This window comes from Nylanderia fulva, unplaced genomic scaffold (assembly GCF_048542155.1).
Source record: "Nylanderia fulva isolate GAGA-0341 unplaced genomic scaffold, ASM4854215v1 Scaffold13, whole genome shotgun sequence".
In the NCBI taxonomy this organism is placed as follows: domain Eukaryota; kingdom Metazoa; phylum Arthropoda; class Insecta; order Hymenoptera; family Formicidae; genus Nylanderia; species Nylanderia fulva.
The window spans coordinates 4265803-4284880 of record NW_028189518.1 but is presented as its reverse complement, the minus strand read 5'-3'; the positions used below and the strand labels follow the sequence as shown (position 1 = coordinate 4284880).

The window sequence follows — 19078 nt, the reverse complement described above, 5'->3', positions numbered from 1 at the left end:
TTATTCGACGGTACAATTAATATCGAGCACGTTGTCGTTGAGATATTTATCGTCGTTTTATCAAAAGGCAAGTAGATAACTTTACAGCTAATCGCGCGCGCAGACTTCTTAAAGGTCTTTTCATTAAATACTGGCCACACAACTTTTCGAGTAACACATTCGCTCGAGTCGAACGATACGGTTTGCGCTTTTTTGTGACGTGTCGCGAAAATTATTGCAACTTACGATAAGCTGTTAATTACAGGCAGCCGAATGTCGTGCGTTTATGTGCTGTGATTTTTTGTTTCTTATATCTACATTGCATCTAACGTACTCGGATTGCATTAGTGGTCGCGATTTGCTTTCGTAAATCCTCTAAAAGTTATATTTGACAGCAAGTGCATTTTTTTCATGTTTTTTATATTCGATAAAAAAATCGAGTATCAATGATAAATATTTCATTAAATAAGATTTTATTAAGTACCTGCAAGTAAACATAAATGATTATGAATTTAACTCATCACTAAGTCAAGAATCGTATGCAGGATGTTCTAAAAAAGGTGCGTGTGTATATGTGTGTGTATGAATGTGTAATTCTTTTACATATGTGTACATTCGAACATTCGAAATTAAACAAAACTAGCAATTGCTCAGATTTCTATAACAATTTCAGATATCTTAAGTCGATGTTTTGAATATTTTTCTTCAAAAATTTAATTAACTATATCATTTTTAAACGCGATAATATTTTCATAATATAACGTGATTATATATGACATGATTAGTATGCTTAACATTATATACTCAATTTATTTTTATAGATGTAATTTATTTTTTAATCGATCTAACTGATCAATCATTTTACAACCCACAAAAGAAACGCAAATTAAATTTTTACACACAAATTTAACACACAAATATTAAATTATATATATTTATATATATATACAACTTTCTTATTAAAAGGCGTAATCTGATTATATATATTATTATAATTATAATTGTTGCGTTTGCATGTATGCAAAATCGATGATATTGTCAGACCTCTTCAACACTGTTAACCATTAACAGCAAATAATCGAGGTCAATCTAGCTTCTCCCTGTACGAAAAATTACACAGCTGTGTCAATTAACATCAGACATGAAAACTTCACGTATAATACTCGACAACGATTTTGTTTGACGATCATTATTAACATTACTTCTTATATGACGAATTTGTACAGGTCTCAGAATCTATCGCTCGATCAAGTATGGCATTTTACACATGAATGAAAATTAATATCCCAATATCTTTTTCTTCAAGATAAAGATCTTGCAAACATTTATCGAGCTTCCATTTATAACACTAGCTTAAAGCAGTTAAGATATCACTTCTTCGAACCGTTCATATATTATTTGACAGATATTTTAATTACTTTCTTGAAGGATCTATTCGATGTTCGGTACACATTTTTTATTTTTAATTTATACAATACAATGCAAGACACCGTTATGTGTCCCTTTTTCCTCGACATTTGATTAAAACAAATTATTTAACAATGCAATCATCGCGGTTATGATTAATTTAATTAAAAATTAATTTATGATTGATAAAAAAAACATCGGTTTATTTTAGCATTATCTTGTGAGATTTTTATAAATTAGAAAACATTGTAATAAGTTTTAAAAGCAATGAATTGAGATGCTCTATGGTTTTAAGACCCGCAATCGTTGCACAATAGCTCTCTCTCTCTCCGAACGATCGCGATCGCGGACGGATTTCCGCGCGCAACGACCTTTCGACCTTCCTTCGAACGAGACGGCGCGGCGGAAGTCGTAAAAAAGTGTCATTGAGGCCTCGATAGAGAGTGCAATATTGTTGCGTGCGTGCAGAGACGCGATGCCGGTGCGGGATGACCTTGGGGCCTCCACCATGACTCGAATCGAAAAGGAACCGTAGGTGTACGACCCGTTCATCGTCGCACCTGCCGAGGCTTGCTACGGCTATATCGACGGTGGAAAGTGGTCTCTCTTGTCGTACGAAAGTAGTTTATTGCGAGAAACACGTCGACGATATAAGTTTCCGTACGCGCCTCCGAATAACGTGCGACATGTTGAAAGAATCGTCGTATATATCGGAAAATCGGAAATCGTTAACTGGCTGACTTTTCACCCTGAACTGGAGGAAAAGCCGACCAGGTAGGTATTGAAAAAACCGAAGCTCGTCAATAGCGAACGCAAATCAATTTATTGATGATCGCGTTTGCGATGATAAATTGAAAATTAATTACCTTAGAAATTACGGTGTCGCCGTTTCACTAATATATGCAAGACAATCTGCGATTTCAATTTTATTAATGAAATCTCTGACAAATTAAACATCAATTTGTCTTTAATTAAAATGTCATCAAAACAAGTCACTATTTATCACAATTTATCGATTTTCAGCATATATGTGTGTGTGTATCATTTTTGATAGATGTATATTAATTTCGTGGACTAGCAGCAAGCTACGATTATTTTCTGAAATGCTTTCTAATTCAATGCTTTACTGTCAATTTCTGATTGACTGTAATAATGCATTTTATTGACGCATCTCAGAAAATAATTGTAATTCGTTCAACAAACTTAATATACACCCATCAAGTGCTTTAAGCTTTTAAGCATCTATCATGTATACGTGACACTAATGAGTGTACTCAGTGATTAATTCAGTAACTCTTTCGATCAAAATAAATCAATAAATAAGACGCTCGTAGACTTTCGACATATGTAGCTTGGAATTCTTTTCGGTTGAATCATTCGTCGCGATAACCGATTGATAATTGTAATATTTATTCCTACTGTTTCGCCGCAGACGAAACGACTCATTAAACGTGTCCTTTTTCGAACAGACACTAATCGTTCTCTAATCGTTTAGCTCATGAAATGCCACTCGTTTTGGCTGATCCGGAAGGAGTAAAAACGACAGGATGCAATTAACGGAGCTGGAAAGTTACCGCTGACGTCTGAAGCGTGATCGCCAAAAAAGATTACATATATACACGTACCATTACATAAGCCAAGCAGTATTACACATAGCTATTAACATCAAATTGAATATCATATCACATTCCAAAAACTAGCCAAGGTCTATCTCTTTATTCTGCTTAGCAGAATATCTTTCTGACTTGTCATCATCACTATAAATATTTTTACATGTCATCTTTTTTTGTAGAAGTTATCAAACTTCGAGAAATGCTAACTAAATCAATGTTTAAGACTTTATTATTATTATTATCATTATTATTATTATTATTATTATTATTATTTATTCTGACTTGTCATCATTACCATAAACATCTCTACATGTCATATTTTCTTATAGAAGCTATCAAACTTCGAGAAGTGCTAGCTGAATCAATGTTTAAGACTCTGTTATTATTATTATTATTCTTGGCATATATCAATCTTGGCAATCACGGTTCACGCATAGGTGGTCGCAAATCGTTTTCGATATGAGCTATCATGCGATTACTTTGAAGACATGTTTACGCTGTAATGTCGGTAGTAAAAGATGCACCGAGCGTGAATACTCCGGAGAAAGTGCCATCACATGAACAATGAGAAGGTTTCGTGGTGACCAGTGAAATATGTTCCACCGCAGTGTGACATAATTAGAAATGAAAATATTTCCTCGACTCCTTTGTAGGATTTCACTTCTCCCATTCGTCAACAAATTACTAACTGTAAGCAACATCAGAAGCGCGTCTTATCGCATTATCATAATCAAATTACGTAATGAAATTATGTAATGTGATTAATATCTTATACACGATTAAGTGGCAAAGATGCATTTAAAAATAATCTGAGGTTTTATTAGATATGCCATCTTTTTCGTCACATACGATATCGATCAATTATTACGAATGATTCACAGTTTGAAATCCTTGTCAAAATTTCTATTATATTAAAATAATCCCTATAGTTTAAAAAAATTCTTACTTCAAAATTGTGTTGAATAAATAATGAAATAAAATAGATAATTTTGTTATAAAAAAAGCTATTAATAACGTAATAAGCAAAAGAGTTTACGAAATATTCTAGGTAGAAGAGATTATGTGTAAACATTGCACGCAATTTATTTTAATCCCTAATAGTATCCCCGACAGGATAAAGTGCTTCGTAATTCTGTAAGAGCGTTTATCGGCTGACAAAAATCTCTACCTAATTTTCCGATCAATTTCGGCTATCTCTCGAAGCTTTTATAAAGGCGAACAAAAAAAGCCACACATCCGAGAATTATAAAAATAGATGCAAGAGAGTTCCTATCGAGCGCCTTCGCGATTTGCTCAATAATAATTCAATTCACACGACGTCTGGAAAAAGAATGTGCACGCAAAAATACTGCTTTAAAAAAAGGCATCTTTAAATGCTTGTACTTTATTCGACAAAATATTTAAAAGTATATATATAATTACATTTTTATTCATTAAAGCTAAAATATCTGCATACATTCGCATGACAGAATAAAAATATATTTTAATGTTTAACACAGTTAACATGTAAATGTAATTATCTTCAAGAATTTTTTGTATAACAGAAACTTCAAATTGTATAATATTCTTTTTTAAAGTAATATATTTGCTAAATTTTTTCTGAAATCGATTATTTCCGAGCAATCGATATTTTCGGAGCAATATACGAAGTATGAAATATAATATTTAACAATTCTATTTTCAATGGGCGAAAGGAGAGAACGAACTTAATTTTAAATGCAATGAAATTCAATTACACGACAGAATAATCTTGAAAATACTATATTCAAATGGAAAAAAAATATTCAAGAATATCGTTGCTTGATATCGCGCACATTCTATTCAATTAACATAATCTCGTAAGACCTAAACTTAAGAGGTAGAAGCTAAAAGTTCTAATTAGTAGTTGCAGATTTTTATCTATTCATTTATTTATTTAGAAAAAAAAGAATTAGAATATGCATATTAGTATATAGCTATGATTAATATTTCTCGACGCAGAAGGAATTCTGCGATGATTCCAACGAGAAATACAAACTTCAGTCGGCGAGCGAATATTTCTAACTACATTATTATCGAGGTATTGTTAATATTGTTTTTTTCAGATCTCCGTGTAAATTGTTCGAAAAAGAATTTTCAGAAAAATATATTCCATTTACCCAGCACACAAGAATCTCAACTTTCCCGACAACGAAGAAACAAAAACCTCCGGTCATCTCTGTTTGCCTCGTCGCTTTATCATTCACAATCGATGCCACGCTGTGCACCGAGCAGAGTTTGCAGGCGTAAAAAAGCCAGGAGTGTGCATTATAGTTGATTGAAACGGAAAGATAGGGAGAAAGAAAGAGACACGAGGCGGTCAAGTCAGGGGAAGTGTTTCGAGTGGCCCATTTCCCTTATCACGATAAAGCCTCGGTTTGACTTGGCGCGACCATCACGGAGAACTGACGCAGGTAATACACGGAGTGATTCACTTTTCGATTGCGATTCATGCGATCAGTCTTCTCGCGGATCTGCCGCCGCGATGAGTACAACAGTTGTGAGTTCGCCATTGCCATCGTGTTTTAATTATTGTCCTCGAGAGATGATTTGAGATCGGCACGAAACAACCCCCTGGGACGAAGATGGACGTGGAACTGGTGACCCGAGCGTCCTTGAGCTCTCTGCAGAACGACGACATCCGCATCGTCTCCCCAAACAGCTTCGACGAGTGGACCTGGTCCAGCTTGAGGGTAAGTGAACGATTATAATTAGATCTGTTCCTATCTGGTGAATATTTAAAAAGCACACACATTCGAATTTAGATCTCGAGTAGAATCCATAAATAAAACACTAAGTTCTTTATATAGGACTCTGAGGATAGGATCTTTAATTGTTTATTCCTTTATTCCTAGAGTATATCTAAATTTGCATCGGTGCATAAGCGTATGCATAAGGAATTTAATTTGTTTATTTTCTTATGCATGTATTTACATATGCGCTATGCAAATTTGTCTGGATATACCCTTACGATTTAGACTATATTATATTATGATGCTTTTAAATAGATAAAAATAATCAACGTCTTAAATAGAAGTTAAATAGAACTCTTTGACTTCTTAAAAATTTTTAAATCAAAGTTTTGGAAAAGCATTTTGCACTTTAAAACTTTTTAGGTCAATATAATATTTGGATTCTTTAAAAGTATATGTGCAATATACTTCATTATTTTTTTCAAGGCTACAAAAAATATTGCAAGACTGTACTTTCTGAAATGTACAAATACATTTCAATTTTGAAATATTGAAAGCCCGAGCTATCAAAATTCTGTCTTTCATATTAACTAAAAATATATAAAATATTTTCGTGGCATTAAATATCGAATTTAATATTTCGCATTTAATAACATCAATTATTTCACAAAACAATTTCGATCGAGAAAATTAAATTCGCCTGACAAGTTCGCGAAGAAAATAAACTTATAGGAAATATATTTTGTTATTATTATCAGAGAACAAAGTTATTATCAGAGAAGAATGTTGTTAAGTAGAGCAAGAGAGAGAAAGAGAAAGATATAAAAAAAATAATTCTTCGAAAGTGCAGCTTATCAAGAACTGTGCGATTTCTGAATAACTGAAAGATATTTCACGTGATGTTCGCGCAAACTCGAAGAGATTAATGCAGAACCGGAAGAAGTTCTTCTATCGCCTTTTGTTCCTCATTTTTACAAAAAAAAACAGCTGCAACCCACTCCCCTCTGCATCATGCGTGATTTCAAGTTATTTACCGCGTTATCGCAGCGCGTATCAGCAACAATCCGATAAAGTTTATTTTAGAAAAAGCGATTCAATCAGCGACGTGCTGTCTTTCGTTTTAATCCATTCAACGTTGACATATGCAGGTTTTTTGTCATAAATTTGTCATCAAGTACAGCCGAAATTTTTACACATTTCTCTCTTCATTCTATCGATGCAAAAAAATTAAAACAATATCTTTGACAAATATCTATCCTTATATTAGAATACTTATCTTTTTATTTTTAATTTATTACGAACCATCTTTTAAAATCATTTCGAAAATCATTGTTCGAATCATGGTAAATCATTCCGAATTGTATAAATTTGTGCACAAAATTTTATCATCGTTTGATCTAGTTCATTTCGGTTCGATCATCTATGTATAGTCGATCGATAGAGTTTGAGGGTATTAATTAATAAAACACAAGTCTAAAATTTTTTAAATTCTCTCGCTTATTGTCAGATGCATCTTCTAGGAAATACTCTCGTATTTTATCTAATATTATTATTGTTGAATATGACAATCACTTAAGAATCAATGCTATATTGTCACAAGCGGAATATTTCGAAGAGACGAAGGCTGAGAAGGCTGACAGAAAGTACTAAGATGAGTAGAACGAATAAAATGAAATGAGAAAAGGACAGAAGACACGAAAGGAGACCTGCTGTGTGAATTCGAGATTGAAGATCAATATTCAGCAAGACAAGAGAGAGAGAGAAAGCGAGATTCGCCAAGCTGCGAACGGCAACGAGTGGACAAAACGCACGCGCGAGACGAAAGTACGGAAGCACGTTTCCCCCAGCTGCTGCTGCTGCTGCTGCTGCCGGCTGCAAGTGGAGGTGCTTTTAAGCGCACCTTGCCTAATTGCATTTTAGACGGATGTATATTTTCGGCGGGTGTGGTCGTATCGCGACAGGTCATACTTCGCCTCGACTCATGGTGTAAATTTCGCCCAGTGACACGTGAGTATTGGCAAGCAAAAGCAAGACGTGTTCCTCTTTCGCGAACCTACGTTCCGATAGTACGTATATGTGTGTACGCATTTTCCGAATGCCATTAATCGCCAGGATAACGATACATCATCCTACGTACTCTGGATGATCGCGAAAAAATTTGGTAAAATAATTATTACGTAAAAATCGCCGAGAGGAAATTTTATTACGAGACATGCGGATATCTCTTTAAAATTCTGAGTCTGATACTTTGTTGAAATAACGAAGTTTATTTTTATTATGAGATATTTATTGCAAGAAATGTGTAAGAAACTTTTCAAGATTTTTGTTTTCAAATTCATCAGAGAAAAAGAGAGTTCAAACTTTGATTACGATTAAAAAGCAATTTAATAAGTTTTGACGAAACAAAGATATGATGAAAATATTATATATATATATATATATATTTAATGTGTAACACATTTTGTTTGGAGCATAATTAATTATTCTTTTATCATCGTTATTTCGATGCGACATTCTTTAGTTGTTTCTTATAAATATTTCAAACAAGATAAATCCAGAATATTTTCCAGAGATCGCGTATCTCATCAGCAATTTCATTCAATATCTTCCACATTCAATACTCTGATATTCGATACTTCATTATTTAATTTGACAACTCATTTAATTTTGAAATATTCTTAATTGTTGTTGCAAAAAATAGTTATTATTTCAGGAGACAAGATACTTTTATTTTTGCCCAAGAATTTATTATAAAATAAATCTCCCAAAAGAAAAGAAATTTTTATTGAGATAAAATATACTCAATTCTTTTGTCGAAGTTATTAAAATTACGTGTGCTCCGAAAATTTCAATAAATCAAACTTGTTGGAAAAAAAAATAAATAAAAAGCCAAGTGTATTATACGGAGAGGGATTTAACGAACGCATCTTGCTGTGCGCATATACGCAGCATAGAAATGAATCCCCTAATCCCGGCACTCCAATAGCTCGAAAGGCGCAACTCCAGCGGGAGCTTGCGGTGCATTCCATAGTGACATGCACATGCACTAGAGAAGCTGGGACCGCGCGGCTGCGCCTAATGACGGATGCGGTTTATCATTTTTACGAGACTGACTGTATAATTTACGCGCGCCACGCGCTATGCACATGCGATTATCAGATCACCAGTGACCGTCGTGCAGGCGGAGATGCTGGGAAAGACGCAGCCTTCTCGCGATATGTGTGTAAAGGGTTGCAAGTTGAAAAGCTTCGCGTTTCAAATGTCAATTTATCATGCTCGTTGTGAAAACGTGAGATAAAAGTGAAGAAAGTGAATGAGCGCGAATCGTTGATTTATCAACTTATCTGTCAGTTGATCGATCAGCTGATTTAATCGACTGTTAAATCCATCTTCATTTTTGTATGCAATATTCTGAAAGGAAAATTCATTCAACGCGTTTGAACAGAGGACGTTCTGGCTGCTGAAGAGAATAAAGACGAGAGATTTTTTTATACTGTAAGAGAGAGTATTTTCCATTCCGCATAATTTGCATACTATACTATAATTGATTTGATATTGTGTGCAAATGTTTTGATACGAAAATCTATCGGCACTCATCGAAATGTGATAAAAACTATGATGTAATCCGATGTATTTGATGATTCTATATCTAAAAGTATAGCCTTACACTAATTAAAACGATGATATTCTGATATGAAAGGAGATGCTTGCTTTGATATAAAAAGACATCTTTGCTGTAATACATGTAGTCATTCATTAAAGTAGAATATTGACGTGATCATCGCTTCATAGACCAGGAAACAAAATATAATGTATAATCAAAATCGATCATTGACGGAATACAAAAAAAAAAATTCTTGGACGGATATTTAACATTCACTTCTTTTGTACCAAAACTCATGCTCATTGACATAAGTTGTAATGCTGTGTTTCACACAATGATATTGTTATCCATTCTTATAATCTTTATTGACTGATAACTCGTTATGAAATAATGCATATGCTCCGATAAACTTATAATTTTTGAAGAGCCAAGATAGTGTTTATCAAATTAATGAATGTGTTAGCTTTTTTTTAATTATTTTTGCATTAAATTGGAAAATAAATTATCACACATCATATATGATGAATTAATACTGTAAAGGTTTGGTGATTGTTTTTTTTAAACAAGGGCTTCTTTTTTAATCTAGAAGTTAAAAAATTCACAATTAAAAATTAAAGAATTACACATGACACACATAGATTATATATCACTCGTTAAAATCAACAAGTGATCTTTTTAAAAGTTTGTTAAAAATAAAATTTCGCTAATCGTATACGCCTCTTCATCTCTTTATTAAATCATTGTAATATCGACAAGATTAACGATTGTATAATTTTGCCGCAATAAGCACTTTTCCGTGTCTCGCGCGCGAATATCTAGAACATCGCGATTATCTATAATAATTCGCCGATTCGATGGCGAATCGATTACGATCTCACGCAAACTTTCACTTTCAGAAACAATTTAAGTACAAGAGCCTAGAAAAGCTATACACGGTCTATCAGAGGCGATTACAATATGGTTATCTCTCAATATTCATCTTGCTGCAACTGCTGCTTGGACTCATATATTGCTTGACTCTGATCACAATGGTAAGGTCAACATTTCATTCAAATATAATCGCACTTTTATATATGTGTATTAGTCTCTAAATAAACACAAAAGTATTCAAAAAAAATTCAGACCGAATAAATCATCCTTTTTATTTAATATATTACGAAAATGTATAGCTATCATTTAGATTGTTAAGATCCTTGTATTTTTAAATCTTGATCCTTGATCTTTGATTCTTAATTATAATAATTGTTAATGTTATTGATGGTTTCTATTTGCACAAGTTTAAAAAAAACGAGAATCTAATAAAAATATGTGATTGAGAAAGATGTTTGTACTTGTCTTGTTTTCGTATTTAGGTCAACATAAAGGAATGCCTGCCGGACATCGTAGTCTATTGTATCGTAGGTTCTCTGCTCTGTCCTATGATCGCCCTGTCATTCAGATCGAAGATCATCGCCAAAAACACCTATTTGCCGATCATGCTTTCTTGGCTGATCGTCGTGCTCTTGGTCGCCGCTGATCTAGCTATTCCTCTGTATTATACCTTTGCCTATGCCGAAGGCACCCCGCCGATAAGGTATTGATAACTCAACTCAAATCGAATGAATAATTATGCAAAGGTCTGTGATTATTATCATTAGTTATTGTAGCATCTGATCTTCGACACGGAAACTTCCTAGTGACAGTTATATACTTCTTTAACGAACAGTTTATCACAATTATTTTGTGATAACTATGTCTGTCTTCGTAAGCGTGTAAATATTTATTTTTGATAAAAATAGATGTGTCTTTTTATCTTCGTAAAATGTTTCCAGAAAAGAACGGTTGATATCTTTATCGAGTGCAAAATAATAACAATTAAATCAATGTAAATGATGTCTTTTTATAATAAAGTGTTGCGCGTCATGATGTTAATTACGCAACGTATTCTTTACGTAATTAGAAGACGTCAACGAATTGGAAAATTAAGAAGTGACGATTGTATAACGCGAATAACTTGTTTATGATAATTTTACATACATGGAGAGTCAAATATATTGTCTCAATCGACGTGTCATATTTTTTTTTTGTTTTAAAGATCTAAAGATGTATCTGGAAAAGCGCGATTTAACGCAAAGTACATAATTTGTTATTAGTAAAAATATTATTTTTCAACGTAAAAGACAGCTGGTTTTTCAGTAACAAAAGAATAGATATATATATGTATGTACAAAGATTCAAAATATCCTTGATACATATACGGGCACTTTCTATAGTTTCTGCCAATCGTTTCTTGCTCAAAGCTCAAGATCTTTTCGCGCAGTAGCAACATTGTAGCTCTTTCAATTTTCATTAATAAGCACAGATCTATGAATTTGCTATATACAAAATACATATGTAACATCTATACATGTATATATATTTAACTTTTAGACCGGCATACGCGACTCACGCGCTACTCGCTTGTTACGTATTTCTGCCGATCACGAAGAATTCACATGCTTTCGTGCTCGGCCTCACCGCCACCATGTGTTACCTAATGACCCTGTCGTTAATCACTTACAGCAACACGTCCGATCACATTACCAAGGTAAACCCTCTACAACCGCCTGACGTAAGCGAGATTGACGTGTAGCTAAGAACAAAATTCTACTTTTTTCCTTTTTCTCAACTACAGATTGTCGCCGACGCGATATACTTCGTGTGCATAAACGCTCTGGGACTTTACTTTAGGTTTATGAACGAGGTCGTTATCAGGCGCTCCTTCCTAGATCGCCGGAAGTGTGTTGAATCCACGCTTCGACTCAACTATGAAAAGGACCAAGAAGTAGGTCTAGATTAATAAATTTAAGCGGTGCAATTAATTTATCATATTTGTCCAATATTTTGCATTTTTTTAATAGTTTTGATTGATAGAAATAATATATTAAAGCTAAAATAAAAACATTAATTTCAATACAATTTTTCATAACGAGAAGAAATTTTTTTTCAAGAAAAAATCTAAAAAATTCCTGACTTTAATTAAAACGAAATTTAATAAAAAATACACGTCAAAAATCTAAACATGTGTTTTGTACGGAGAATAAAAGAAACGAATTTGTGATGCTAGGCACGTAAGCTCGCGGTTGTTAGAAGTACATTGCGAATTCTTCTTGCCTTTCGCATTTTAACTCTGTGGACACTGTGGTTTACTCTCTTATTTTTACGTCTATGAAAAATACAAAAACACAACAATTTCTAAAGTTGTAAATTAATTAAAAATTACGAAGATATGTCGAACGAAAAGAAATCGAAAGTCTAATTTAATGATTTAAAAAATTCAAATTGTGGAGATTTAATGCTTTAAGAAAAATCGGGGATTTGTATCTCTTAGAACTCAGGATGATCATTAACATTTACAGGAACAATTGACGCGTAGTATATTGCCACAACATATAGTGGCGAAAATAAAAAAAGATTTTAGGGATATTTTCAAATTCATAGAGGAGCACAAGAAAAGCCCTCCGCCGAAAGGCAGGCCGCACAGGTATATATTTGTTTCATTAATAAATATTTTGTTCATCAAGCAATTATTCGTTAACTTAATCACCTTCTTTTAAGCGATCTGTGTGTGGAGACGCACGACAATGTGAGCATCTTATATGCGGACGTGGTGAATTTCTCTGGACTTACCGTAACGTTACCGATACGAAAACTCGTGGAGACCCTGAATGATCTGTTCGGGAGCTTCGACGAAGCATCGGAGAGGCACAACGTGTTGAGAATCAAATTTTTGGGTGACTGTTACTACTGCGTGAGCGGTGTACCCACGCCGAATTCCCAGCACGCCAAAAGCTGCATTGATCTCGGTAAATAATGGTCCAAAATGCACCTTGTGTCATCTCGCGAAAGCGAACGATGCAGGAGTCTAGTAAAGTTTCGAACATGTTCCTAAAACACATGTACAAGTTAATTATTTACAATATATTTTACAAAATTATGATATGAAACAATCAGGGAATCAAGGGTATATTTTTTTATAAAAACTAAGATAAAGAGTGATTTTCTTTTGATTATAAATATTATTTTGCAAAATGATGCGCAGGCCTTGATATGATAAAAATCATCAACGAGGTGAGAGCGCGAGTCTATCGCGAGAGCGGCGTCGACGTGAACATGAGGATCGGAGTGCACTCGGGCAACATAATATCCGGAATCCTGGGCACGAACAAGTGGCAGTACGACGTTTGGTCGCGCGACGTGGTGATAGCGAACAAGATGGAACAAACTGGAAAGCCCGGCAAGGTCCACGTGACTCAGCAAACCTTGGATCTCGTTAATGTGAGCGATTACAATTGCGCCCCGGTCGAAAGACTGGACGACGAGGTTCTGCAAAAATACGGAATACGCAGCTACCTCATCACGCCGTCCTTGCCGGAAACGCCGATACCGACGCGGTGCGTGTCTTCCGGTGGCGTAGGAAAATTATAACTCGTATCTATACATCGTTTTAAAGTCAATCAATTCATATCGATATCCACAAATCGTTAGTTTCAAGATCTTAAAAATGAAAATCCGCAGATCGAAATCATTCATTTATATTTAAGAGAAGATTTTTCATCATCGATTCTTTTAACGATTATATATTGTATCTTAATCTTTTTATTAATTTATACGCTTCATAAATCTTGCATGTAACACAAAATCAAGCTTCTAATATTGAGTGAATATTCCTACGCCACTGATTTTTCACACTGTCTTTTGGTCGAGTAAATTCCCATTGAGTTTCACATCGTTGACAGACAAACTTTGTTGCAGAACAGCGAGAACAGTTTGAAGGTCATTAATTCGGACCCGATTCTGTCATACCCTACACCTAACAAACATTACATCAAGTTCTACAATGGACGCTCCAATACTATTGTCAGCAATACTTCTAGAACGAAATTGAACAATCAAGCGGACGTTTTCGCGAGCACTTACAGGCGGAGAACGCATTTTATGGATTCCTGTTTACGAGATTATCATTTAATGTTAAAAGCGGCAGATGCCGAGATGGAGAACGCTATCAATCAGATGCCTCTCAATAAATGGGAGTAAGTTTTTTATAATTTTATATTTTTATAGAAAAACATCTGTTAAACTTCTTCCATGTTTAAAAGTCTGATCCTTGAAAATTCTTTTAGGGCAAAATTATCTTTAAAAAATAAAAATATCAATATAGTAAATTGAAGTAATACTTCTTAACGATTAAATTTTTCGATTTTTCTAGACAATGGAGCAACTGGAAGCACATAAATCCACTTTTCCTGACATTTCGGCAATGGAGTTGGGAAATTCCATTTCTACGTGAACCGGATCCTCTCTTCAAGTTTTACATAGGCTGCTCATTTTTCGTGCTAATCTTCATGGGGCTCATATATTTCACATCCACGCTTATGCTCTCCCAGTACATATATCACAAATATCAGTCTGATAATTGTAAGCCATCAATGTCAATGTAATAACTACGAAAGTTTCGCTAAACTTTCAGATGGTATCTGAGTACAATTGTCAGTTACTCATCGGCGATGATGTTCTTGGTCATTTTAATACCTCTCACGTGGATGCATTTTGTGTGGAATCGCTGTAAGGACCCGCACGACGAACACGAAGGACACGTTCCGCATCCACGGAACAAATTGTTATACTTCTTTTACCAAACAAGCGTAAAGGTGAATATAATTTATTTAAGATTGATTGCCTCTTGCACTTATTTATATCTTTAAATTAAATCATTTTTTCTGATTATTCTAATTTGACGTAGGTTATATGGAGCGCTCTTTTGAGAACAATCTTGTACCTGGTGATCACGATAATGTTGGCGGCATGCGCCATGTTTGACATGATTGTAAGAATTTTTTTAAATTATTTTTTTTTACTTTTCGATTATTTTATCCGTACCTATATGTTTTACGAATTTAGTTTTCTTCTCTGCAACATAAGATTATTAATGTAATTATTTTTTGTTATAAACTAGAAAGTAAAAAGAGCTTTCTAACGCGATGAAAAATATATTAAAATTCTTTTCAGTTCGAATGTAAAAACGGAAACAATAACGTCACGTCCAACGAGTGGGAGACTGGCGCTTCCAATTTAGAGTGCATGGTTACACCTTGGGTAAGATTATTTAGTAGGTACACGGTGCAGAATTTCATTCACGTGAAACTTTTTCTTGTCTTCAACGACTTCGATATTGCTAATATCAATGGTTCCTTTTTTGCAGCAAATGACAGAAACCTGCTCGTTGGCTATCCTCACGAGTTTTCTCTTTCTAAGGGTCCACTATGCTTTGAAACTCATAATAGGCATCTGTGTGGTAGCCTTTTACGCGTGGAACGTGCATCGATGTAATCTATTTCATGTACGTGTTATGTGTATTTAAAAAAAAATCTTGTTTTTTCTTTAGTACGATATAAAATGGATTTTATATACATTCTTCAGTCTAGCGACACGTGGAATCCACACTTGGAACCAAAAGTAGCACATATATTAACTGTGGCATTTCTCACGTTTTCCTTACATCTTATCGATCGTCAGGTGAATCTGCCAAAATTGCATTTTCGTGAAATCTTCTGGTCGTTATTCGTTAACGATTTAACTTTTATAAATGTCTTCGTTTAGGCAGAGTACCTGAGCAGGCTAGATTATCAATGGAAACGTCAGCTAACAAAGGAACAAGATGAAGCGTTTCATACGAGGAATGCTAATAAGCTTCTACTACGTAACATTTTGCCGGAACACGTTGGTACGCTTATTTTTTACAATTATTTTATATGTTTTTCTCAAATATCCGATCGATATTTTGATCAACATATATAAAAATAACATGTAGAATAATATTTAATATTTGAAATAATTATTATTAATTATCCTGTCATTCGGTTTCTAGCGGAGTTTTATTTGAATATGAATCGAAGTGAGGAGAACGAACCTTATCACGAGGCTCACAGCAACGTCGCCGTAATGTTCGCCTCTCTGACAGGATTATCAATCGATGAGAGTAATATTCTCATCGATCTGAATGAGATTATCTGCGAATTCGACAAGCTACTCTTCGAACCCTGCTTCGTGTGTCGCATAGAAAAAATAAAGGTCGCCGGTGAGTGTTTTATGAATAATTCATTCTTTGAAAAATTGCGAATAGATTAATATTTACGAGGTAGATTCTAAACAACCTTGGCATTTTCATTACTATATCAATCAATCAAGAGCTTTGCCATAAAATGTATACTTAATTACATAAGTTTTTATTAAATCTCTTTGATTATTATTCGAAATTAAAACTCACTTAAAAGATAGATCAATATAATCATATAAATATAAATTAATATATGTATGAATAGATGATTTGAGAGATATACAATTCTGAAAATATACTTTAGTAAATTTTATAAATCTGTTAGTAAAAAAATGTAAAAAAAAAGAAAATTATAAAATTCCTCTACATTATATCGCTTCTATTCAGGAACAACATACATGGCAGCTTGTGGATTGGAAGCTAGTCGACGCAATTCGATGCATAGCACCGAGAGCGAAGAGGATTCTAATGACAATGTGGTCAAGGTGATGGCGCAATTCGCTGTACAAATGATGTCCGTGCTCGATAAAATGAGATCTTTTGCCACATCAAAACCTTACAAGTAAGTAATTGTAAACAGGCACATAAAAAGCGATAAGCAAAAGAATTTTAAACAATTGTGGCGAATTAAAAAATTCGCCACAAACGGCGATTTTTTTCTGAGGAATTATTAATAATACATATAAAATCTCACTCACGTGATCTTTCAGATTGAGGATCGGAATTTCTCACGGAGAAGTGACAGCCGGTGTTGTGGGAGCTCAAAAACCCTTGTACGATATTTGGGGCGATGCCGTAAATATGGCATCCAGAATGGACACCACCGGGTTACCTGGAAAAATACAAGTAGAATTTTTATTACTATTCACAAGACGGTAAATTTCTGAAACAGATTGTAATTTACATTTCTGATTCGTCAGGTGACAGCAGATACGGCTGCCGTCTTGGAACAGCAAGGTGTCAAGTGTCATCTACGAGGTGAAACGTACGTCAAACCGAAAGGAGAAGTCACAACGTACTTTGTGGGTGTCGATGAGAAGGGAATGTTGGAAAAAACAGATTTTGGAGAGGAAGAGAGCACCAGTTTATGACAAATGACAAATGATGATTCAAATTAATTTTAACGATTAAGCTATTATCTCCCGATCGACAAATCGCATAAAAAACATACAGGGTGTAATCGAACAGTCGTTCTCTACTGTTACATAGTATTTGTTGTAAATGACTAGAACGATTTCAATGGCAACAGTTACATAAAAAGAATTTCTATAATATATATGTTAGAAATTAATTGTGACACGAGAAAAACATGAGTAACAATGAAAAATCTTCATATCGTTTAAAATGAATCTCTAGTTTCATATCTAATTACATTTAATATATCATATATTATTCTACTTTTAAGAAAAAAATATTCATTGTCACAGTAAATGAGATAAAACAAATGAAATAAATAGCTCTATAAAATTTTATATATATATAAATGTAATATTTATATATAAAGATATATTCATGTACAAATTTTTAACGTCATACAATATTGATGTTCGCAGTGTAAATAAGTTGATAGTCGATACAAAGATGAAAATGATGGCATTGTTTGAACACATAAGAAGCGGCTTACGAGTTACACTCTGTAATGTTTGAATGAGCAAAGCCGGAAAAAACCAAAGAAAGTGTGAGAGACCAAAGAATGAAATGCGCGCGAGAGAAAGAAAAAGATAACGCGCGATAGTAAAATAACGTAAGAGAATATACCTCAAATGATTTATATAGATTGTACTCTCGAGATATATCGCGATAATGACGATTATTTTCCGCCGGCCACACTTTTATCGCCGTGTCATACTGCTAATCAAAAGATGAAAGAGATCTATATATATATATTGTACGTAATTAACAATGTTTTTACTATATACAAAAAGAATTATATTGTACAGCGTCCAAAGAATGTATACGATGTTTTTTCTGCATCGTGTGTTACTTTACACGTGTAAAATAATTATTAATCACAATAATTGGATCTCACTTCTCACATATGCAACAATGTTTTCACAATATTTCTGGATTCTATTTTATTATGTGAGAAGAGCGATACTGATAAACCGTATTCATTAACTTTCTATCTGTTAAATCAAAAGTAAAATAATACAGTCGCAAAATGATATAATTTAATATTTGCCTTTTGAAATACATCTCTCTATCGACCATACAAATGACGATACGTTGCGAAAAAAAATTACATAACGAAAAGAAATGTTTTTGCTTTTTCTTTTGAAAGCAAGCGAAATTGAAATAAAGTTCATTAATTATAACGAATATGTGTATCACAACTTTAACGCACATCTGATGATATCTTACTTTTCCTTGTGTTTCTCTATTTTTCTGACAATGAGTATTGACAATGAGACTCTTATTTTACGATTGCGATTGCGTGTCGCAAAACACAAAGCCGAGATTGCGAGGAAGAATAACGCATTTATTTTTATATCAAATGCAGTAACGATGAAGCGATCGTTTGTTTATTTGTAAATATCTTTTGTATATATATTTTTTAAATATAAAAATAATTGACTAAAATGTGATTATATCTAACGATTTGAATAAAATATTTATTACCGTGTATTTGTTTCATACTTTTATTCATCCTCACGAATCATAAATCCTTTAATTATAATTCCATATAAAA

At 33.7% G+C, this 19078-nt stretch overlaps 1 protein-coding gene across 1 annotated transcript; it reads left to right on the top strand.

The window, feature by feature from the left end:
* The first annotated feature begins 4957 nt into the window (after positions 1–4957).
* ACXD (Adenylyl cyclase X D) lies at positions 4958–18099 on the top strand. Its single transcript, XM_029304674.2, has 20 exons — positions 4958–5710; positions 10211–10345; positions 10667–10887; positions 11724–11880; positions 11968–12117; positions 12692–12816; positions 12891–13138; positions 13375–13726; positions 14093–14365; positions 14542–14718; positions 14803–14983; positions 15076–15159; positions 15342–15428; positions 15535–15672; positions 15753–15848; positions 15933–16056; positions 16201–16410; positions 16777–16951; positions 17100–17235; positions 17310–18099. The coding sequence occupies exons 1-20, from the start codon at positions 5603–5605 to the stop codon at positions 17478–17480; spliced, it is 3348 nt and encodes a 1115-aa protein (XP_029160507.1). The 5' UTR covers positions 4958–5602; the 3' UTR covers positions 17481–18099.
* Positions 18100–19078: the final 979 nt, after the last annotated feature.